Here is a 25,029-nt window from a genome sequence, read left to right as displayed (position 1 = left end):
GGAAGTCTAAAAGACCCTGTGGCTCCTGCTGGCTCCCAGCCTGTCTCCCATCCTGTTGTCAGCAGAAGACAGGCATTTTTTTTCTTTCTTGCCTTTGGGTGCCCTGGTCCTATTTGTGGCACCCACAACTTGTTTAAGTCTTGGGAGCCACAGGGGAGCCCAAAGACCCCCCACAGCTCTATCCAGTTCCCAAGCCAGTACCCATCCTGGGTGTCAACAGGAGCCGGCCATTTTCATTCTACTGTGAGTGCCCCAATCCTATCTGAGGCATGAACATCTTTTTTAAATGTCGGGCGCTGCAGGAGGAAGCCAGTAATAGCATAAGTTCTCCCGTCCTGCTGGAGCTGTGTCAACTTGGCAGCTCAGGCAGCGGGTGCAAGCACTTTTTCCTGCCGACAGACAGGGAAGAAAAAGTCAACCTTTTCATTTCTGCTACAGCCTGACGCTGGAGCTATACTTGCCCAGGTCCTTGGTGGCTGGGATCCCAGTGGCCTATAAATGGCTTGGGTAGGATGACAACACACAGGCCTCCCTCCCCAATAAATAAAATGGTTTTCAGGCCTAGCCTTGGGGTCCCTGGGGCCCATACCAGCTCGGGAAGTGAGACCCAAGCATGTCTTCTCCCAAATTACTTTGTTTTTAAGCGCTGTCCCCCCTAGACAAACCACGGCGTGCATTTATTTAAAGATGGTGGGAGCCTGCCTTTTTTTGTATTATTTTACAGTGAATCTTCTGTAAAATGTAAACCAATATGTTTTTATCCCTAGACTGGAGTCCCTTTTGGAACATTCCCCAGATCAAGGGTGTCAGAGTATCCCTACCCTACCCCCTTATGTTTTTTTGTAAAAGAAATTCAAGACAATGGGACTGAGTCCCAAAATGACTATATATTTGTTGAGGCAGCCAATTAAATGTAATCTTTTGATCTCCCAGAGCCTCAGTACTACCACGTTTCTATATATATGTATACATTTTTTAACCTTAATGTCTCAAAAACTACTGAACACATTTACACACAAATCACAAAAAGTATGCTTTCTGGGTGAAGATCTACTTTCTGCCAAATTTTGTATCATTTCATTCAGTTGTACTTCCTGTATTACTGATCAATTTTCCTATTGTAAATTGCATGGGTAAAATGCATTTTGGGACTCACTCCCTTTCCACCTTTTTCTCAGCCCCCGCATGACAGATCTCTTTTAAGATTCCCAGGAAGGAAATGATGTGGATGAATCTTTTTTTGGGAAAGTTTTATGAAGATTTGTCATACACAGATCAAAAGTTATTAGCAAACCAAGAAATCCATTTCCTGTGAAAATATGCTCCTAACCACATCTACACAGTGACAACCGCCATTGTGTATTGTGTGCGTTTGTATTTAAAGTTATGCTGTTTTAGGGTTTCTGTCAGGATGAGATTGTGAAAAAAGCTGTTGCAGTTATTTGAATTTGGTGGCAGTAAGTTACTCAATGCTTGTTGTAATCTTACTTCACTGCTGCCTTCAGCACCAGCAATGAGTCTGGCTGAACGTTTCTAACAAGCACCTAACTTTGGCACCAGCTGTCTTGACATGATGATTGAGTCTGTTAACATGGGTACAGTACATATGATATCATGATCTAACATATTTATCACGCCTCTGGTGCTGAAATCCCACACCATCGAGGTTGCTCACAAATAAAGAGTGATATTAAATATAGACTTTAAAATTCTGAAATTCTTTTACAAAACACATAAAAGCATTTGGCAAAGGGTAGTGCCATGGAGCATCTTTTTGTTAACTGTAATACGCATCTGTCTTTTTTCACTGGCAAGCTGAATGTATTTGGCTATAGTACTTCTATGATCTCTTTACAATCGCCTAATTATTGTGGCACAGGCAAAAAAAGTATGTGTGTGTTTGTGTTTTCGCAAATATGGATTTCTGCCAGTAGTCATATCCCCTATAGATACAGAAGTATATCCCGTGAGAGATTGTGCAAATTCCCAGGTTGAACAAAATTAAAACCACGAGTGCCGAAAAACAGTAATACAAAATTAGAAGTTGACCATTAGACCTGTAAGCCTACTCTGAATGGATATCCGAGATTATAGATGGGTTAGTTCAATCATATTAAAACATATTCATTTGTGATGGCCTTTGAAAGGGACTATAGCAAAAGGTTACTAGTGAGTTTGTAGCAGTTGTGGACATGATCATTGCACCCTCCATTTGCATAAGGTGCACATTTTGCTTTGTTTAAAGACAGTACCTGTTTGTGGTGCTTAATTTGAGCCAGTGGTGTCCATTGTCAACACCAGGTCTTATGATGGTGTGCTACATATAGCTGTTTATTTAATTTAGATACAAGCACAACAAGAGTTGTTTGTCAATTCACTATACCTTAAAATTACTAATATTTGCCCCCAAGCCATCCTTCTAATTTTTTTGGTGGGGGGAGGTGTGGGGGGGGGCTGGAATAGTCTGAATTGCCACATTTGAAGGAGTGTAATAGTAGTTGCGTTGGTACTGTCATCGGCAGCGCTGACAGGGGCAATGGGTGGTGCAAGCTGCAGTGGCCTCCTGACAAGTGCCCCAGCAATTATTTTTCCCCAAATTAAGCACTGATATGAAATGGTGCTGATGCTTGACCTAAATGGGCACAATGAAGAGCAAACCCCTCTTTTGAAGACACTGACTCTCCATCTATTCGGAGGTCACTGTCTGCCATGATTTCGGATGGTGAAATTTGGTATCTTCAAAGACTAGCTCTTTCTAATGCAAGACAAAATATGCTGGTTAATTCAGAGAAATATAGTAGATTACAAACCAAATCATAGACATTCGACCATGATCTCGGCATACATTTGGGATTGACAAAATCCTGTTGAACGTGCATGGAAATCTATGCTAACTATAAATTTCCATGCATACTCCTCCCTCTCTCCGTTTACTATAGAAGATTGTCTGCATAGTGAACAATCTGCATACATGAGTTTTGTGTACACAGTGTATTGTACAGTTTTTGATATTGTGAGGAAGATATTTTTCTTTGCGTGGAAACTTTTACGCTGCATCCTATGAAATTTTGGGGTCTTTGAATTCATGCCTTGAAAATGCACTTATTGTTCCTCTTTCTACTATGGGAAGCACCATGCAGAATGTCTTACAGGTTGCGGGTATTGGTGCAGTTTTTATTACCACAATCTTACATCACCTTTCCCACACTAAACTTACACTCAAATTTGCTGTGCTTGCAGAATATTTTTTTATAATAGTAAGTCCTATTTGGAGCTGTAAATCTTCCCCGGAACCGGCTTCTGGTTAATCAGGAATTCAGAATCAATGAATGCAAATTAGTATTTAGATCGTTTTAGGTGTTCAAAAACTGTTACTGAATCGCGTAGGTCTATTTTCTTTTCCCCTATAGCTCTAGATATATACATTATTAATTAGGTTCATAAAGATGTGGCTCAGAATTTCGTAGATTTCTATTTAAATATGTGTTAAGTTAATTAATGACATCTCAGTGAAGACCATGACAACCGAGCTATGTGTGACCATCATGGAACACCTTTAAACAGACCTATACAAATACGGGCTATTTTTCTTTTTCATTATCATCTCTCAAACTTTAACTTCTTCAGCTTCTACTAAAGTATCTGCTTGCTGGTCCACACCCCAGCTTCACAACTCCACCGTCACCATTCATCCTTTAGTTGCAACAAATATCTTTTGTTTGCCTGACAAAAGATTCTTGTATAACTCGGAAGAAAAGAACACTTTGCACACTGTGACCAATGCAGTCTGATAGGTTGGAAAGAGTGCATTGTTGTCGGTGTCAAAGGACCATCAGTTATATTCACTGCAACATGCAATGGGATATAGTTTTGCACATTCTTTCTCTGCATTAGTAACATGTTAAAGTGTCAAACTTCTACCTAACAGACCTTAGGTAACCCTTCTTATCACATATGCTAAATAGGTTTTTGTATGAAAGTTGGTCTTCATACAGTGCCACAAAGCAGCACCAGACTTTTCAATATATGTATCTCATGAAAAAAATGGCATTTTGTTACACCCCTTATTCACGTCAGTGGATCACATGAAGCAGGTCTAGTTCTGTAAACCATCATTTACACATATCGTCCCAAGAAGAAATTTGCAGGAATAGGGGGAAAACTGGAGATTTCCCAATGAGCCTGTATGTCTCTCATAAGAGTAGGGCTGTAGCAAAACAATAATGTTATCGCTTGATATCGGGCTGAATTTTTTCAGGGATACCGCCCATCGATATGGTCCGGTCCAGTCTGCCTATAAAATATTGAGGACCAGTGGAACCTTTCTAAGCGTGTATGCTACTTGGCTTTTCGAATATTTCTTCTGAGGTTTTGGCTGTTTAATTTGTATGCGACATGACGATCTAGTGCAGTCTTCACAAATTAATGGTGAACCTCGCTAGGGCACGTGAAGCAGCCCCGGTTCTAAAGTGGAGCATTTCTGGTTCAATCAATAGCTATGTTTTTTAGTTTTTCTTAAATGTTATTTCCACAAGCATAAGATATTTTTTGTTACAATTGTGTGATTAGTTCTGTTTACCATTACCTACTTTTTGGTATGGTCTTAAGCCAAATTGGTTATCATAATCCCAGAGGGAAATCAGTTGTTCCATCTCCCTTTCTTGCTGATTTAAATTTGATGTTTTTGTAAACCAATTCATATCTGAGGAAGAGTCCTCTGAGGTCTTGAAATCTTATACCGGTATCTGGAACACCACAATATTGATTGCATTAGACTAGCAAAAGGCACCAGCATCTTCAGCAGTCTATTTAGTTTTCCAGGTCCCATTGAAGCTTCCTTTTTATTTACCTACTGTACAGCATTTGATGCTTGTTTTGAGAGCTGCATTCACTTACTTTACATAAACGGTATCGGAGATTAAAAGATAAAGGTCAGGTGTACTCGCTAGTTAAGAGTGAAGTTAGTTTAGTGTGCTGAGTGAGGTTTTGCTTAATGACTAAACTACCAACAAACTCTTTAATGGCTCATCAATATTGTATTGTTTATATCATACTCTTGTATCGATCTGTCAGTTCTTCCATTAATTAGGAAAGTCTACCCAAAGGTTGCACCTAGTCCCTGCACAAAATGAGTGTAATCTGTTGACAGCGATGAGAACAGAAAACTCCTTGCTAGCTTCATTAATGGGCTTGCCACGTAATGAAAATAGAGGCAGCGCTGTAAATGTGGTTTAACTGTGCACTACTGCATATGATAGAGCTTGTCACAAAACTTTTTAGGATTTTAATGCGGAACGTTAAATGTCAGAATGACTCCCTGTTGTGCACTGAGTGCTCCGAATTTCAAAAACACGGCCTGACTCATTGAAAACCGGAAGCAATCCGTTAGTTTGAGAGTGAGCGTCAATCTGCTGTTGGAGTGGTCGATTGTGACGTTGAACATGTAGCACGTTTTTAAAATAGACTAGATCTCAGAATTGAGAACGTATCCGTTGGCCCATGCTTGTACTTTGTGTGTCCTCACCTACCCGTCAGACACACGTCCAGCCTGCGCACATTAACCAGTCTGAATTTATAATGTGAGGTTTTGTTCAGGATAAGTAAGTAGGAAACGGCAATGTTATCCTAGTAGAACAGCGCAATGTTGTAACTATTATTAGTGCAGCAGGTGCAGTTGCACCGGGACACGTGAATGTACGGGTCCTACTAAACCCCTAATATGGCTTTCTTTTACTGTCCAAGTCATAGCTAAAGAGCCTGTTCTTGTTGGCTGAGTGCCCATAGCTCCCTTGCTGATTTAATTTAACAACACTGCCAGTGGAATCCGGTTAAAATAGTGGAATACTGAAACCCTGCAGCCGTAAAAGGTGTAAAGAGTACTTAACCGATTCAATTGTTTCCCTTTTCGATCACCTACAGAACACACTAGAACTCCTGCTGGGATATTGCAACTACTAGGGGTTATGGACTTCAGTATCAATTAATCCAGGGTCAAGGTTTATAATTGGATGTGGACGTGGGCTTCTTGCATGTTCTGAAGATGATAAACCTACAAACCTAACTGTGATTCACTCTCCGAAACAAATTACAGTAACTCCACGCTCAAAGGAGCAGCGATTTGTTCCCCAAACTACTAATAGAAGTCTGCTGGAAATCAGTCAACCTTATGTTAATTCATCCTGTAAAATAAGGCTTATAACTAGATAAGTTCGACAAGACATTCCCATCCATAAAAGAACAGCTTGGGGGATCAAGACACCAACCAGATCTGAGCACGCCTGAAGGCACCCCCGGAAACATCAGCACTTCTTCCAGAGACGCCAATCAAACAGGAGGCCACCAGGTCCAGGATCCGGCTAATAACCCGAACTATAGAAATGAAACAGGTCTGCCATTATCGAATGAGGATGCTGAAGGGTCAGGAAGGTCTACTAGTCACGAGAACAACGAACAGGACCTACTCCTTATGGAGGAGCCTGGGACTTCCGGCGCTGGGCGCACACCTAGCTGGAAAGAACCACGGAATGAGAATGGGGAAATAAATATGATCGAAGGTAACAATCCCCCGTTACCTCCCTCTAATACCAGTATAGACTCAGGGACAACATTGCCAACAAAAACACGCCTAGCATCTCCAAACACATATAACACACGCAACATATCAAATAGAAACGGAACAAACAGCCTAACAGTGAACTTAGTGAAAAAGAATGCGACAGTAAGATCAGACCAAAAACAGAGAAGAGAAAAAGGCAGAACACGAGCAGACAGGCTAATCATTTCCAAGAAGCCCCCCCAATACCGGAAAGATATCAAAGATCTTCAGAAACTAGTTGGCTACTTGGCACAAGACACAATTAGCTCTCGACTAGCGATTGAAAAAATACTGGAAATGACGGCAAGCACTCACTACAAAGTCACGCATATACAAAACCTTGTACACTACTCACAAAGAAGGAGCAACGAGATGGCCATGCCAGTAGCAAATAGACACAACAGACCAAATAGAACAGATTCCATGTCGAAGGAGGAAACGCTGGCCTTACTCCGAACGTATGAACCTGTGAAGCATATGAGAGAGGAAAGAATCAAGATAGTACCAGTCGATTCCGATAGAACATCCAGAAAGAAGGATAGAAAACCGGACCTCAACAACCTACTTCAAATCCAGCTAATAACCGAAACCGATAAGACGAACGTTAGCAGCTCTGCGAATCCAATGAACTGCCTCCTACTCAACTGCCGATCGGCAACCAAGCATGCACCAGATATAGCAGACCTCATCCTCAACAAGGAAATTGATCTGGCGATCCTCACAGAAACATGGCTTACAGACTCGTCATCGCCAACCATGGATCTATTAGTACCTCCCCATTACAACATTGTGAGACGAGATAGACTGAAACAGACCGGAGGAGGGATTGCCTGCATTCATCGTTCGGATATAAAGGTCAACATAATACAATCTGACCCACTTGAATCCTGCGAATACTTAGGTCTCAATGTGAGATCAGCAACCAATCAAAGATGCAACTTGCATGTGTTTTATCACCCACCCGGAGAGAACACAAAGTTCACAGAACAGTTAATGGAGCTCATAACGGCCAACTCTAACACCGAGGGACAACAATATATACCTAGGTGACTTCAATCTACACTGGGAGGACTCTAATGACAAACTAGTCAACACACTTAAGGACTTCCTCGTCGAGGTAAACCTCAACCAAGCATGCACGCAACCCACTCACGTAAAAGGAGCAACATTAGACTGGATTATCTCAGGAGCCAAAGACACATCAATCCTCTCAGTAGACCCGTGTGATTGGTCAGATCACCATGCCATATCATTCTTGATACCTGTAGTGAAAAAGGGTAAGACCGTTCAACCCTTCAAACTCAGAAAATGGACTCGAGACACAAAAGAGGCTAATATGGAGCTACTCGTAGAAAGATGTGAAAGAGACCTAAAGGTACCTAGCAATCTGCAGAACGTAAATGAGATGACAGATCACTACATAACCTCAGTCGGGAACATCGTCAATGACACCATGCCACTAAAACTGAAAAGAGTTACCGAGAAGGCAAAAAATCCATGGTTTAATGGATCTCTGAATGAAGAGAGGCGCAAATTGAGAATGGCCGAGAGAAAATGGAGACAACACCCGTCTACCCCGGAACTGACAGCCCTCCGAAAAGTCAGAAGCCAATATAACAAAAAGATCATCAATTCCAAAAGGGAATATATAAGATCCGAATTGGACAATGCCAAAAATAGACCACGGAAACTCTTCGAGATTCTAAAGCAACAATCAAATAAGTTAGCCAAGACCGCTCATGAGAATTCAAAAACCCCTCTAAGTTGCGAGGATTTCTCGACATTTTTCACGGAGAAGGCCAAAGCATTAGAATTGGAGCTCACAAGCGCAGCAGCTACCCTTCCAATCCAACCATTGACTACGAACAAATCCGACTTGACTACAGAGCGTAGCACACCAAAAAACAAAGCGTACTGGGACACATTCGAATTATATGATCAGGAAAAGGTCGCCAAAACGCTCACGGAAATCAAGCCCAACAACCACTACCATGACCCCCTACCTGCGAAGGGCGTAAGAGAAATCAACTATATTGTGGTCCCAATCGGGACGAAAATAATAAATGCATCACTATCACAAGGGATCCTCCCCGACTGCCTAAAAACAGGGCAAGTTGTTCCCATAATCAAAAAACCTACAGCAGATGCAACAGATCCGAATAACTTTCGCCCAGTGACCAACATCCCTTTACTGGCCAAACTAATTGAGAAATGTGTGCAGTGCCAACTGAGCCAACACATCAACAAGTTCTCCCTACTAGATGAATGCCAATCAGGATTCAGATCAGGGCATAGTACAGAAACAGCGATCCTCCATATTGTTGATGATGCGCTACAGGCCTTAGACCAAAACCAAGCATGCTTACTAATTCTCCTGGACCTGTCCTCGGCATTTGACACAGTAAATCACGAAGCATTACTGACCAGGCTGCGGAACAGGATGGGATTGGAGGGAAGTGTTCTGAAATGGTTCGAGTCTTTCTTACGAAATAGAACACAACGTTTCCTGGTCAACCAATCAATCTCACCTATATGCCCTAACTCAATTGGAGTTCCACAAGGATCGTCACTATCACCTGACCTGTTTAACCTGTATGTTGAACCCCTTACCGAAATTCTCCGAAACTCACAGATATCCTACCACATGTATGCGGATGACACGCAGATATACACAAAGATCGCCTCCCTCGAGGACATTGAGCTAATGAACGAGACCTTAAAAACGGCATTGCAATGGTTAAAGACCAATCATCTGAAACTAAATGCCAATAAAACAGAGTTCCTATTAATCTCACCAACAAGGAGCCAGGCAGAAATAAAGGAATGGACCAAGCTGGTGACGGCGCTAAATTGCACCCCCACCCTAGTCAACTCAGCTAAATCGCTAGGAATCACTTTGGACGAAAACCTTGACATGAAAACTCATATTAATTCAATGGCTAAAAGTGCCCGCTTCCACCTGAATTACCTAAGAAAATTGAAACCATTCATATCAGAGGCTGACCTTAAACTGGCAATCCAATCCCTAGTCATCTCTAGGATTGAATATGGCTGCACCACCTTAGCCGGACTACCAAACACGTCGACAGCACCACTAAAAGCCTGCCTGAACTCAGCGGCAAGACTCATTACGGGATCGAGAAAATTCGACCATATAACCCCGCACCTGAAAGCATTAAACTGGCTACCCTTTGAAGCCAGAATTCAACTAAAGTTAGCATGTATCACCCATAAAGCGCTCCACTACAACACGCCAAGTTACCTAGCCAAGAAAATTGAGCTATCAGGAGGTAACAGACCAGCTAGAAGTGCTAAGGAGCTGCTGCTGAGGCCAGCCTTCTTCCGAAAGAAAAAAACCTATGACAGAGCGTTCTCAGGAGCTGCCCCCAGAATCTGGAACTCACTCCCTCCAAGAATCAGGAAGATCCAGAATACTGCAACATTTAAATGGGAAGTGAAGAGCTTCATGATGAAGAAATTCTCCACTTAGGATCGTTTTGACCACAACGAAGTGCAGTCTGACTACTGAACTTTTGAGACGATATGAGACTGGTGACCTCACTGAGACTAAGCGGTATACAAAATGCTACCTCAAGTAAAGGCGATCGTATTTATCCACATCACTATATATCCTATCATATTGTGTAAACCAGATATGCCTTCCTTTTATATGTTTGCGTAAATGGAATATGATATAAGTTATGCCTTAACCTACCTCTTAATGCGTATTGCACATTTGGGATGTATATCGGAATGTATATAGATCGTTATGCACCTAAAGCTTATAACCTTCTACCTCATATCAGTGTGCTGTTTATTATTGTGTTGACACGGTTGAACTGTAACCTGCTCTTTATGTGAAGCGCTCTGATACCCACGGGTCTTGTTCGCGCTATACAAAACTCTATAATAAATAAATAAATAAATAAGGCTTTCAAATATTTTTTGTTAATTTTTGATAATTTAGGAAACTCCAATTTAAAAATGTATAATGTCTGGTACTGGTGTCTCAGCTTTACTATTTAGATTTGCACAAATAGACGACAATCATTAAAAATACATTATTCATATTTTTCGTTTCCCATCCGTACAACTGGCTTTTCCTTCTTGCTGCAGCCTAACAGAACTCATCTTTGTCATCTTTATCCGATTCATCAAACCTGCTAGCAGCATGAGTTAGCATAACTTGCTGCTCTGCTTTCAAAGGCAATATACCCCAAGAGATGTTTTGTAAATTAAGGGTATTCGAATCTGTGCTGGAAACAAATGCATAGACGTTCAATTCTCCTGCTTAGCTGTCTTATTGGTTGATTCCCTAGTAGGATCCTTTGTTGTTATGATACACAGAAGTGACAGCTCCTCCCATTTGTTATGTTCCCTCATAGATCCCATTATTAAAGACCGCTCACATGGCACAAACTCTCTATCACTGGACCGTACAGCATGTACATTTTTTGACACAAGGCCTCGCCATGCCCCATGATTGACCACAACATATTTTCAGGCATATATAGAGAATAAAAGCAAACCTGAAGTATCTCTTTTTCTATCATCACCTTGAAAGTCAGTTACTACAGGTTGGTTTGGCTTTCTCTGAGATGAGATGACATTCGACAGCTTTTGCTTACCAGAAGCAAATACACGAATTTTAACTTGATTTTGTCAGAAATTAATTTTCCCACAAAATTGCTTCCCAACTTATGAGCCCTCCTTTGTGGCCAAATATGCATATATTGTATTGACTATTTAATTGCGCCTTATAGATAGACTTTCTAAAGGTAGGATCATATCCGTTACTGATGTGAGGGCATCCAATGATTGTTTCATAAGCTTTGCTTTGATTTCAGGGAAAGAGATCCCTATAGCAGTGGCTCTTAACCTTTTGACTTCTGTGGACCCTCACCTAAGCATTACTGGAATCCGGGGCCCTCCACTGGCTAAATATTGGTATCCAAGGCCCCTGAATAAGCAATTTCAATGATTTGGACCACAAAACAGTACACAAAGCTATGAAAACAAGCATTCATCAGGCAAATACACAATGAGATATTTTATTTAATTCACTAACAAATATAAAAATAAACGTGAATTCTAATCAGAAGGTTGGAGCTTTTTTAAATACAATTAAAGCCAACCATCGTCTACACTACAGTCTATTTGTTGCACTGCTCCCACAAATCAATTATAAGATACTAAGTTACATTTTAGTCTCAAATGTCAAATTCCTTCACATTTAAATTTACAGAACGTTTAAAATAACTTCAAACTTGTATTTTACTCCTTTATTCATATGCACTTTATTAATCTGGCAGGGGCGGCTCCTCAGTTGGACCGGAGGAGCATTCACTACTTATGTTACCCCTAAAGATGAAAAATAAAATGGTAATACATTACCATTTTATGTTTCACCCTTCCATTCTGAAGCGTGCATTAGGACGGTGGCGGCGCTGCTGCTGGATTACAGCAACAGGGAGGAGGGTGGGCTGTTTGTGCACTTTTGAAAGTGAGCATGTCTATTTGTCCAGCCATCTTCTGACAGCCAACCAGACATGTGCACTTTGAAACCTCTAACCCAGCTGTCTTAAAACAGCTGGTTTAGAGTACGTTATGAAAAGTGAGTGCGTCCGCCTGTTTAAATTGAGATTTTTTCTTATTCAATTGTACAAGTGTAATACACTGCAGTAAATGCGAGTACCACTTCTTATGTGTTAACTATTATTTTATTCTCCATCAAAGATTTCCATCATTTCAAACATTTATATCGAATCTCACAAGTTGGTGATTGTTGGAGCAGCCGACACGTGTTTCGCCCCCTTCTTGGCCCATTAGCCTGGGGCTTTCTCCAGGCTCTTATATTAAACTGAACATCAATAAAGCAACATTCTTTGTCATCAATGTCCCACAAGAGATATTAATAACTATGTAGTTGAGCCAGAATTGTGGTACTTAGATTTGGCTTGTCTGTCAGTGTTACTTCCAGGGTAAAATCCAAAGTATGTTTCACCCCCTTTCTTGGCCTATTAGCCCGGAACTTTCTCAAGGCTGGAGGAAATATCATGAGATATCATAAGTCCTGGAGTTCGACTAGAATCAGATGGAACCACCATCATGTGCAAAGTGAAAAAGGGTTTGATCGCGTTAAAAAATGTAAAGCACCCATATCATGCATCCTAGGTGTCTGACGAAAGGTACTTCACTGTTAATGTCAAATGGCAAGGTGTACCAGTGTCAGAAAGGTGAGACCAGTAGATTATCAACGGCCCTTCCACTCAGAACAAATTACCAACTGTTACTGTGATACAATAGATCATAATCTACTGGTCTCACCTTTCTGACACTGGTACACCTTGTCATTCTATATTACCTGTGAAGTACCTAATATGCTGGGGGAGGTCGTTCCAGGATTTGGCAACATGGTCGGAGAATGATTGACCTCCCATTCTGCTTCTATGAATGCAGGGTGTGTGTGTGTGAGTGAGATTAATGGGGAGAGAAGTTGTCTGGTGGGTCGGTGAAAGTGAAGCCGGTGATTGAGGTATGCAACTGCCGTTTTATTTTGTGACTTTCATGCGTGTGTGAGAAGTTTGATATAGCAGCGCTTCTGGAAGGGGAGCCAGTGCAGCTCTACCTGAGGTGTGGTGTGGGTTTGGCACAGGAGGCGAGTCTGGGGTAGCATTTTGGAATCTTTGATGTCTGTGAAGGAGATGGGTTGGGATGCCGGCATCCGGTGCGTTGCTGTAGTCCAATCTGCTTGTGATTAGGGCCAGCATGATGGAACATCTATTGTCTAGTGGAAGGCACTTGAAGATTTGAGTAACATGCAGAGGATGTGGGAGCTTGAGGGGGTGATAGCATTGACCTGGAACTTCATGGTGAGGTTGGTGTCCAAATGAGGCCTAGGTTCCTAGCATGGTTGGTTGGGATGAGTGTGGGTCCAAGATCAGCGGACTACCAGGTGGAGTCTTAGGTAAGCTCTTATCCCTGAAGATCTGCCCTTGAGTTTTGTTAGTGTTGAGCTTGAGCAGTTTTCTTTCATACAGTTGGCCACACTGGTCATTCATTGTTTGAAGTTTGCCTTGGTGGTGATGGTGTCGTCTGAGAGGGAATAAATGAGCTGGGTGTCACTGACGTAGGAGATGATGTTGAGCCCATGGGATCTGATGATATTTGTTAGAAGAGTCATGTACATGTTGAAGAGTGTGATTACTGGGGGTCTCTGCAGATGAGATACTTTGGGTCTGAAGTGAAAAGTGAGAGCTTGATTCGTCATGTTCATCTGGAGAGGAAGAAAACTATACATTTGAGTGCTGGTCTAGTATTCCCTCTGTCTGTAGTCTAGTGATGTGTGTGGTGGGGGACGGTGTCAAAAGTAGCAGAGAGATGCGTATGTCGCCTGTGGCAGTGATGAGGGCTGTTTCAGTGCTGTGGTTGTTTCAGAATCCAGATTGTGTGTCATCCAGGAGTTTGTGGCATTCTAGGTGGTCAAAGAGTTGTCTGTTGATGTCTTTGGCTGAGATGGGGAGAAGAGAGATGTCTGTAGTTGCTGAGTATGTTTTGGTTGGCTGAGGGTCATTTAAGGAGGGCGGGGATTTCGGTGTGGTTCCAGTTCTCTGGGAAGGTGGCTTTCTTGATGGAGGTGTTGATGGTGGGAAAGAGTGTAGCGCTGATTGTGACTCTTCCCAGATTATAGAATAAGGTGGGGGCAGGGATCTCAGGGAGCCCGAGTGGACTGTCTTCATTGTTGCTGCAGTATCCTCGATGGATAGAGGGTTCCATGGTATTTTGTTCAGCAAGCCTAACGTGGCCCCTATATGCAGCCCGCTCCATCACCCTAAGCTTGTGACTTTGTCCTGGTCTGGTTGGCCAGATAATCCCAGTTGGAGCTTTGTGCTTTTAAGCACTATTTTGACCTAAATCTTTCAAATTGCCCATCTATGGTCCTACTAATTGGATTTTTGGTGTTTTGGTGTCAAATAATTTAGTAAATGTTACTCTCTTTTCCTCAATTGGTGAATGATTTTTCTTCTGTTGTTTTCCCTTTATTACTGTTTTTGTGTGCATACCTACTTTACACATTTCCTCTAAGTTGAGCCTGACTGCTTTTGTGCCAAGCTACCAGAGGGTTAAGCACAGGTTAATTTGGAGTTGGCTTGTGTTTTACCCTGACCAGAATTGTGGTTGCTGTTTGAGTAGGGTTTCTCCCCCTTAATCAGTAGCCTAATTTCCTACAAGTACTTAGCGGTGCTTTAGAGGATTGTCAGAGGTCATTATTCACACAAATACTAATTCTCATATGTGTTCTTCTGGAGCGTAGTGGACCCCAGAAAGCATGTGATATATGACGCCCCATGCTGTTCCTAACTGTGGTAGATACTGTAATGTGACTAACCTGTGTCATATTTTTAATATCCATTTACACTCGTTCATTTGATGTAATTGTTCATTCCGTTTTGTATGTTGCTAGTCTGTAAATCCCTTGTTGCTCTTTCTCAAAGAATATCCGTTTGGGTTGCTCTATCAAATCATCCTGCAGCTTAAGTTTGAATGCCCACTGTAATAAGGGAAGGCATGTACGATTGCTTTAAAAAAAACATCTGTGGAGGGCGGAGGTCCAAACAAGTGCCACACTAGGTTAATTTTACATACGTAAAATACTTTGTTGTGAAACCGGGCATGAAGGATAATGAAAGACTTGCTTTAGCTGAGCTCCAACAACACCATTTACAGGAAGGATCCAGAGAGGCAAGCCAATAGTCTCCTAAAAATGTCATTTATTTATAATTATCGCACTCGCTGCAGACTTGCCCACATCTTGGCACCAACAACAGTGAAGTGAAAGCAAACCCCTGGAGCAGTTAACAGAGGCCCATTATTTCACAAATTTCCTTAAAGACAAATAGTGAATGTTTCTGGTGAATATGAACGCAAAACAAATTATAGGAACACATTTAGTGTGCACTCCCAAATTTACACTTAGTAGGTGGAAACACTTACAAGTTGGACCTCTTTATTCATATCCCTGCCTGTCTTTTTAGTAGCAAGGACAAAAAACAATATTTAATCCTACGGGGGGGGGGGGGTGATGATGGTGTAAGGGTCAATAATTGAAAATAAAATGCAAGGTAAAAGAAATAGTAAAACTCTTTCAACTAAACATCGTTAAACAGTTTAGGAAAGTCCAGTAGAGAAGACCAAAAGGTAATTGATGTCCTTGGGGCCTGTCATTAACAAATACATCATTTAAAAACAATGGAAGTGTATGGCAGGCTTTCAAATAATTAGGATATCTTATTATTTTCTATTGTTCTTTTAGAAGGACCTGAGTCAAATGTGAGAAGCAACTGTGTGGGTGAGGCCAGTCTGCCATTTTGAAGTAAGCACTGTCAAAAGCTCTTTAACATTTAGAAGTTTCCTTGGAGCTGCTTCTTCTCAGCAGTGGTTATGGTTAACATAAGTCTGTACTCAATTATATCCAAACACATGTATATAGACTAAGCCACATAATGCAGTGAAAACCTTTCACCGCAAGGAGTTATACGGTTTGATCCTCCTAATAGTGGGTGGAAGCAGGTAGCAGCCATTCTTGCAGTGATGAATGCAACCAATATCACAGGGGTGTCAAAGTAAAGTGCTGAAATCCAAAATAGTTAGTTGTTGACTGTCAATGGCTGCCTCCTTTAAAGACGTGTCTGAATTTTCAAATGTAAGTGTAAGCTATTCATTTTACATCGAGTTCAAATAGTGTTCCCAATGAAACTGCCTAATTTCATATACCTAAGTAGGATAACTGGGTGATTTATATCTTGTGAGCACCATATTTACACTGATTATTTTGTGGTTTAATCTACTATCCCTACTAGCCCAAACTGGAAAACATGGAATATACGTAATAGGATTTTAAGTAACCAATTTACTATCACATTAAGGTTGTCCCTTTTTTATGGTGCCCACGCTGGAATTAAGATGAACGCATTTTTCGGCAATGACTTGCGTGTTTGTGTTTTATTTTAAAGCAAAGAGAGGAAAACATCTGGCAGGCAAAAAAAATCGTTTTACTCGTGCCATGACGACAATTCCAGTAAATCACCCCCATATATGTACTCTTATTTTTTTCAGATGTTCTTAACTTGGTAGAATTACATCAGAGTTTCCTTGTTAAGTTTATCTGATGAAGCAAATTTGTATGTGTTTGGTCATGCCTTGTTTACCATTTCTGTACATTTTCTGTAACGAGTACCAGGGATACAGGAAACATATCTGTAAATTCATTTCCATAAAATCCAACGCCAGTGACGCAAATTTCCCATTTTATATTCATTACTTTTTATGGAAGTTTCTCATGTGTGACTAAGTTTACAAACATCTTGAGAGTATTTTTTTTACTGGATGCAAACAGGAAAGAAGGGAACCGAATACTTTAACACCAAACATGCTGTGTTTCATACCCACACAGGTAAAAGAAGAATGCAGGCTACTCAATGCCCCTCCTGTACCACCACGAAGTACAAAGCCTGGCTCCACCAGCCCATCCACTCTTCCCACCACGGTAAAAACAGCCCGGCAGCAGACCCGCTCTCCTAGCCCTACCCTGTCCTATTACTCATCAGGGCTGCACAGCATGTAAGTTCTTGTGAGTAACTGTATACTGATTTTTTAGGTGTTGTCTTATCAGTGTTGTGCATGTGTGTCCTCCTAGCATCACTGGCTCCGGTCGTTCATTCAGCATTCCGTCCATTTGTTTGCGTAGCACTTTTCGCCCTAAGTGGGATGGGTATGCCCAAACGTGGGTCCCTTGCTCACTGTGCCACTAGATTCAAGATAGCCTGTCTGATGAGGCATATTACCCCGAAACCGGTCCGAGGATGCTTGTTTCAGGTCCAGATAGGACCTGGCTTGGCAGTTCGGGCTGGTCTATTCCTGTGAGGAGCAGGGTCATGACTGATTAGCATATGGCTGGGCCTAAACTGGGGTGGCACGGTGAGCAAAAGAACAATGGATTTAACCCAGATCTCTTGATTGGGAGTGAATGTATGATTTATTCAGCATTCAGTCCATCATTTATTTGTGTAGTGCTTTTTAAATTAAGCAACGCCTTAAAGGAAAACGAGATGGGTTTAAATAAAGAAATTAAAAGTTTTTTTTTTATGGGCAGGCAATCAGTCAATCAGGGTTTGTAAAGCAGAACTACTTACTCGTGAGGGTCTCAAGGCGCTGAAAGTGATGGGGGAGCTGCTGATCTGACTGGGCGCTGGGGTTCAGTCACAGAACCAGGTGTTAAGATCCGTCCTGATTTGTGTCAGCGACGGGGATTGCGTGAGGTGGAGAGGTAGGGTGTTCCAGGTCTTGGTAAAGAGGTATGAGAAGGATCTTCCTCCTGTCCTTTTCTTGCAGATTCACGGCATGGTGGCCAGGGCCAGTTGGGTGGACCGTAGGTGTCTGGTGGGTATGTGGAATGAGAGGCTGCAGTTCGGATATGCGGGTCTTGTGTGATTAAGGGCTTTGTAGGTGTGTGTGAGGAGCTTGGAAGTAACTATTTTGTTGACTGGGAGCCAGTGGAGTTCTTGCAGGTGTTCGGTGATGTGGCTGTGGCGGTAGATGTTAGGACCAGTCTGACTGCGGCATTTGGAACGTTCTGTAGTCTCCTGATGAGTTTTTGGGTTACTCCGGCATAGAGTGCGCTGCCATAGTAGAGTCTGCTGATGATGAGTGTGTGGGTGACCATATTTCTGGATTCAATGGGGACCATCTGAAGGTCTTTAGAAGCAGGCAAAGCATGTGGAAGTATAATGAGAAAACGGCGTTGATCCGGGGGTTCATAGTGAGCTAGGAGTCCAGTATGATGCTGAGGTTTTGTGCGTGATCGGTGGATGTGGGGGGTGTTCCTAGCGAAGCAGGCCACCATGAGTCGTCCCAAGATGACAGGGGAGGTCTGTGAAACCAATGCCCGCTGTTAAAAAAATATTTTCTCTGTCAAACATGATGGGGAAGGGGTCCCCTGGGGACCCCTTCCTGTTTCCGACTTGTTTACCAACAGTTTTGTATTGATGGTAACTGCGATTGTTTTCCAACCGCATTTGTGGTCTCTAATGAATCATATATCCCCCTGCGACTCGCTATTAGGAAGGGATGCTCTTGGCACGCCCCTTCCTAATAGCCACTCGCAAATCCTATTTTGCAAAACGGTAATAGGTTACCAACTCGCAAAATAGGGTTTGTACAAGCTACAACCCATCTCGGCGGTCTCAAACGTCCCAGTTTTCCACTTACGACCGATAAAAACGGTGGTACATCTGGCCTCAAGATCCTCCTGCTGCTCATAATTTCCTTGTGGGAGTAGGTTAGGCGGTGCTGCAGGTGCAGGTATGCATTCACAGAACAGAAGGACACACACAAATGTACGCCTGCTTCATTTCACCTCTACCGATTAGAAGCCTGACTTAGCTTTGGACGCCTCTCTGGCAAGGTTCAGTGCTGAAAGGCGGCAAATATCTCCTATTGCTGGTCCCTGTACGTTTTACTATAGACACTTCGCATTTATTACAGCTCTCCACAGTCAGACAAAAAAAATTTTGAAGCAACATTTTTAGTCAACATGTTTAGTGCACAAAATCTAATCGCGCACCTGTGAATTAATGAGCCTTGTTAGCGGGAAAATGTTGAGTCACCCACCGCCTACTGGTGGTTTCGTACATGATCTGTCCTTCAAAGACTAGGGATGATGTTGGCAGGAGATAAGGTGACTGTTCTACATCTACAAATTAGGTACTGGATTTTCAATTCACTGCACGTCTCCCTTAAGGTCTAAGCAAGAAAAAGCTGTTTATCGCCTGCGTGTCTGCAGCAGCCTTTCTCTGCGCATCCACCCACTTGACTCAAGAGAGCCAGTAAATAGTAAAGAAGCAAGCACACATCCACTGCTTTCCTTTTTACCGAGGACTGGAATGGAAGAGCAGCACTGTGCTACTAGCCAGGTATTTCCCTTTCCATTGAGGGCTTGAATGCACAGGAAGTGTTTATATGTATTGGAGCACGAAAGTTACAATTTTCAGTTTGGACAACCCCTTCCCCTTGGCAAAAAGGTGTTTTTGAGGCTAGATGTTACATTCTGAGCCCCTCGTCTGGCCAGGTGCTGTGATGCCCCGCTGCAGCTGTCGGCAGTGGCATTGTAGAACCCGCTTTAACGACTCGGGTCCATACGCAGATTTTACCTGTTCCTTTTTTAATGTCACAACGTTCAGGTGACAAAATTGCAACCGGTGATCAATAACGTGGCCACGCTTTCCCAAAGGGTTCCTGAGATTCTCTCCAGTAAAGAAGTAAAGTCATCTCATTGGCCTTCCTCCTTCAGTTGACTGTTTTGGATGGCATCATCTGTGAGGTCAGCAGATATTATAAAGGGAAACTGTCCTGAGGTGGAAGGGGTTTCTTTCTATCTCACCAGAATTCATGGGATTTCATTGGCGAACACTGATTTTTGGACCATCATGTTTTTTGAGGGTTGGCTACTTGTCAGGGCATGTTTTTAAAAATGTCCCAGGAGGAGTTCGAGCTCAGGGGGTGTTTTCCAGAGAAAGTGAGAAGTATCAAGTTTTGTTTCTGTCAGAACTTTGACACATGTTTACTCCTTGAAATTTACACAGACCCTGCTTCTAATGCAGGCAACAATGGATTTCCTTCCATGGTGAAGCTGGGAATGGGGGCAGGAGGTGCTGAACAGAATATCTACAGGTTGTGGTTGGAAGGGCAGAATTGTGGATGGTAAATGAGGATGTCCTTTCCTCCAGTCCATGTATCCACTTTCTCATACATCCCTTTTTGGCTTCAGATTATGGAAGGGAGTAGGGAGGATACAATTATATTTACAATGCTGGAATGTCTAGGAGGGACAGTGGAATTTTCACTGGTTTGATTTGGTTGCCAACGCCTTTTTTCAGCTGCTCCTAGCAGAACTAGAAGGGCCTGCTGTACTCCCTAACCCGTGCATAACCATCCTTGTGCTGCCACACTTCCCGGAGTAAACCTGTGCCTTCATCACAACACTGTTTGACAAGTAGCCTGTTATCCAGAGCCCCACAGATTTAATACATGTTAAATTGTGCTGCTGTTTTTTCTGCCCTAGAAGCAACTTTATTTTCACATGCTCAATTCCAAACCAGTGCAGGTAGGAGGTGCCAGCATGGCACCGTGCCCTCACCACAGTCCTTGGCCAATGTCAGCACCTATGACAGGCTGGTGTACTGAGCAGTACTACTGAGCATCAAATTACTTTTCACCAACAATCAGAAATACTTAAGCAAAACTCATATATACATTTTAGATATCGTGGTGCATGATGGAAGCAGCCAGGCATATAATAAGTCCTTTTAATTCAAATGGTAATTTATTTTTGACATGCTCAGGTGCTCTTAACTTGCAAGGAAAGAGTGACAGTTAGTCTTTGTACCTTACTTACATTTTATTTTATTTTTCCTAGCACAATGTTTTCAATGGCTTTTTTGTTTTCTTGTGCAGCAAATCTTTCAGACAGGCGTTGCTTTTTCTGTGGCACAAATATTTTTCCGCCATGCAGCTACTTACATTTTTACTAGGTACCCAACTTTTTATAAGCAAATACCTGATACATGTGCAAGCCAAATTACTCCGTGAGTTGAATGCTTGAAACTGAAATACATTGTGACCTGCTAGCAACAAGTTTGGATCGCATTAAGGACAACTTAAACTTCCTTCATTAAGAGGATTAGAAAGCTCTCAGAAATGCACTGTATCAAAGCAAACTGTTATGTTTGTTTATGATTAGCTGCTTTGCAAAAATGTTGCTTGTGCCAGAGCCCTCAGGATTGGAATATGCCATTAACTCCTGTTTAGAATTACCTGTATATCTATTATTCTACTGATTTAAATATATTTGGAACATTGTACTGTAATATGCATTACCTGGTCCCATATTTACGAGATGTCATAGTGGCAGGGTTTCTTTGGGAGTGGCTAAGAGCAATTATTTCTTCCAACATCTTCACTCTCCAAGTTTCCATTGAGAAACTCAGACTTACTTGCTCTGGACAATGTAGATTTTGGTGAAGATCTTCTCCAGGGCAGGTTGTAGTTCCCAAGTAAGGCAGCACTGGTTCTTGGGCAACACAGCTTTAGGCTGCTTTCTAGTAAGCCACCAGCAAAGAGGAGCTACATTTACCCAGTATTATGGGTATCTTTGATAGATTCACATGCCTGAATCATTCCCTGTCGTCGGGGTGGGAGTCCCCGGTACATAAATAAAGTAATGTCATATAGACATATATACATAGTAATGGGCCAGAGGCCTCTCATTAGTAACATATCCATGTTCTTTTGTGAAAAGGACCAAACTTTGGCCACAAGCCAATCAGCTATCACCACCCTCTAGAACCTTCCTGGAAGGAGCTCTGGTCCCTCAGATTTTCTACCGCACGTCGTGCTAAGGGAGTCTCCACTGAGCTCTGCTCAGTTTTCCTTACTTCTCTGGATTTTCCAGTACTTTTCTCACAGAATTTCTTCAGTTGTGTGGGGTTTTCAGTTTGCCATGTCTGATGCTCCTAAAAAAGGACTTTTTAGACCTTGTGCCTCTTGTGGCAAGAAGAGGCTTCATGTAGATGACAAGCATAAGGATTGCCTTTATTGTCTCTACCCAGACCACTCTTCTAAGGATTGTAAGGTCTATCGGAAATTTTCAACAAAGACCCTCAAGGACAGAGAGGGGCGCCTGTTGATATGGCTACAGAGACTGGAGGATAAAGACAAGGCAGTCTCTTCAGGTGAGAGTGAGTGTTCCTTCAGGAGTTCACATTCCTCTCCTAAAAGACCTAGAGTGACATCCCCAGGACCGTCTTCAGAGCCACCTCAAAAGAAGACGCTGAAGTCTTCAGAGTTTCATTCTAAGGTCTTTCCTGTGAAGGTTTCTCCTCAGGGTTCTGCTTCCACCTTTAAGAAACCCTTCACGACCTCTTCAGCTCTGCATGTGACAGCGTCGACAGAGACCATCTCCACTTCTGTGGCGTCCTCTTCATTGTCGACGTCTACAACATCCTCATCGTTGACGGGTAGGTCCGTTTCATCTATATTAAAGATAAAGACATCGTCTCCGATGCCGTCGCCGACGAGCGCATCCACGTCAACGAAGTCCGCATCATCGTCGTCGACGAAAGCTCCATCGTCGTCGGCGAAGACTTCATCGACTTCGACAAAGACTCCATCGACGCCATCGCCGTCGACGAGACCATCGTCGTTGATGAAGAAATCACCGTCGACGACGATACCTTGGATCAGTCGTCGATGTCCCTCCGTCGACGACCACCTCGTCAACTTGCTCGACAACGACACAGGAACCTGCCTTGAAAAGTGCATATGTTAACTTAAAAATTACTAGGCGCACTCTGACACCGGATCTAACCTCTCCGAGCAGAGTCCAAGCTTTACCACCTGCGCATCTTCTGGATAACGAAGACTCTGATGAGGGTTCTATGTTCCAGACAGCTACTAGCCCATCTCAGCTGCACGTAAAATATCACAAGAGTTCAAATTATAAAGAGCAAAAGCAGGACGAACAAGTGGATTTCCAGGAGGAATTCCAGCCTCCTCCTCCTCCTCATCCTATAGTTTGTCTTCCTGCATCCATAGTCACGGATCTGCAGTTCTTGATTGCGGACTACAAACAGAGGTTTCCCTCTACACCTCTACCCCCTTAAGTGGTTACGCCTCCGCCTAGACCTCGACCTCGCCTCTAGTGCTTCACCCGGATCCTGCTCCTGCACAGCATCCTCCATCCTCAGATGATGAAGAAGAGCATCAACAGCAGGAGGAAGGGGAACTCCAGGACTCACATGACGAGTGGGATGATTACGTCATTCCAGGTCCAGCATCTCCTGTGCCAACGCAAGCCGATTCGCCCATGGAGGACATTGCTGGATTCCATAATATCCTAGAAAGGGTAGCTTTGCTTTTCAAGATTCCCATAACTACCCAACAACAAGACTGCTTCCTTTATGATTTCAAGGAACCGTTCAAGAAGGCGGTTAGGTCCATACCTATCATAGACTACATTTGGGAACAAGGGGTTAAGATCATGCAAAACCCTTCTTTCTTGTCCCCAGTTCTGCCCAGACTGGACAATAAATATAGGGCTCCAGACACGGCTCCAGCTTGCCTTACTGGCCATCCCAAGCCGGACTCGGTCATTACCCAAGCAGCGCAGCGCAAATCAAAAAATCCTTCTGCAGTTCTAACTGCGCCACCCTGATAAGGAGGGACGAAAAACTGGACAATATTGGGAAGCGGTTTTCTTCCATGTCCGCGTTGACAGTGCGAGCTGCAAACTCCATGGAACTGTTAGGACGTTACAACCGTCAAATGTGGGCTGATATCGTCCCATATTTGGGATCATTGTTGGAGGAAGAAAAAGAAGAGGCAAAAAAGATTCTCTTAGAAGGCGAGCGCTCCTTTTCGGATATGATTGACTGTGCGATGGATATCGCATCGACGGGTTTCAGCCAGCTAGCTGGGGCTGCGGTGCTGAGACGACAAGGCTGGCTCAAAGCAACTACCTTCCGGCCGGTAGTGCAAACTTAGGTGCTCGACATGCCTTACGATGGCCAACTTCTATTTGGAGCATACATAGATGAGGCGCTTCAAGGTATTAAAAAAGATACTGATACAGCGAAGGCACTGGGTACCCTCCAATTTAAAAATCCTCCCTTTCGGGGCTCCAGAGGGAGAGGCCAATCTTCAAGAGGAGATGTTCAAGGTTACCGGTCCTCGTACAGCTCAAATCAGCAGTACAAACCCCAATATCAGCAAAGACAATAACAACAGTCGTCCTACACAAAGTCTTCCTTTCGTGGTAGAGGAGGAAAGAAGGACACAGCCAGAAGACAATGACTTCTCTCTGCCACAGGTCTCCACTTCTTCTCTGCCATGCAAAGTTGGAGGAAGAGTTTAATCTTTCCTACAAAATTGGAGAAAAATCACTACGGATCGATGGGTCCTCCAACTAGTTCAATTCAGACACTCTCTGGAGTTCATAGAAACTCCGCCCCAAACTCCTCCTCACCCAATGCTCCACAAGAATTTACATCTGCTGCATTTGGAGCTCTCACAAATGCTCCAGAAAGGTACTATAGAAAGAGTCCCTCGCGATCAGAGAGGCAAGGGGTTCTACTCCCGATTCTTCTTAATTCGGAAGAAAGAGAAAAAATGGAGACCTATATTGGACTTAAGAAACCTAAACAAGTATCTCAAGAAACAGTCATTCCGTATGGTGTCCATTCAGGAGGTGCTACAACTCCTCAATGCAAACGACTTCATGGTGTCTCTAGATCTTCAAGACGCTTATTTTCACGTGCCTATCCACAGAAATCACAAGCATTACCTCAGGTTCGCTGTGGCAGGCAAACACTACCAGTTTC

The 25,029-nt window shown here is 42.9% G+C and overlaps 1 protein-coding gene across 2 annotated transcripts in view; it reads left to right on the top strand.

The window, feature by feature from the left end:
* The window catches only part of GAREM1 (GRB2 associated regulator of MAPK1 subtype 1), a 519,813-nt gene that overhangs the window by 473,307 nt on the left and 21,477 nt on the right, over positions 1–25,029 (top strand). For both annotated transcript variants that reach the window (XM_086965694.1, XM_086965695.1), the window contains one exon: positions 17,049–17,215. In XM_086965694.1, coding sequence (XP_086821820.1) covers positions 17,049–17,215 — 167 coding nt within the window. The remainder of the gene's footprint in view (positions 1–17,048; positions 17,216–25,029) is intronic.

This window comes from Lissotriton vulgaris, chromosome 4_1, assembly GCF_964263255.1.
Source record: "Lissotriton vulgaris chromosome 4_1, aLisVul1.2, whole genome shotgun sequence".
NCBI classification, from domain to species: Eukaryota; Metazoa; Chordata; class Amphibia; order Caudata; family Salamandridae; genus Lissotriton; species Lissotriton vulgaris.
The sequence above is the reverse complement of the archived record's forward strand: the minus strand, read 5'-3'. Positions and strand labels throughout refer to the sequence as shown.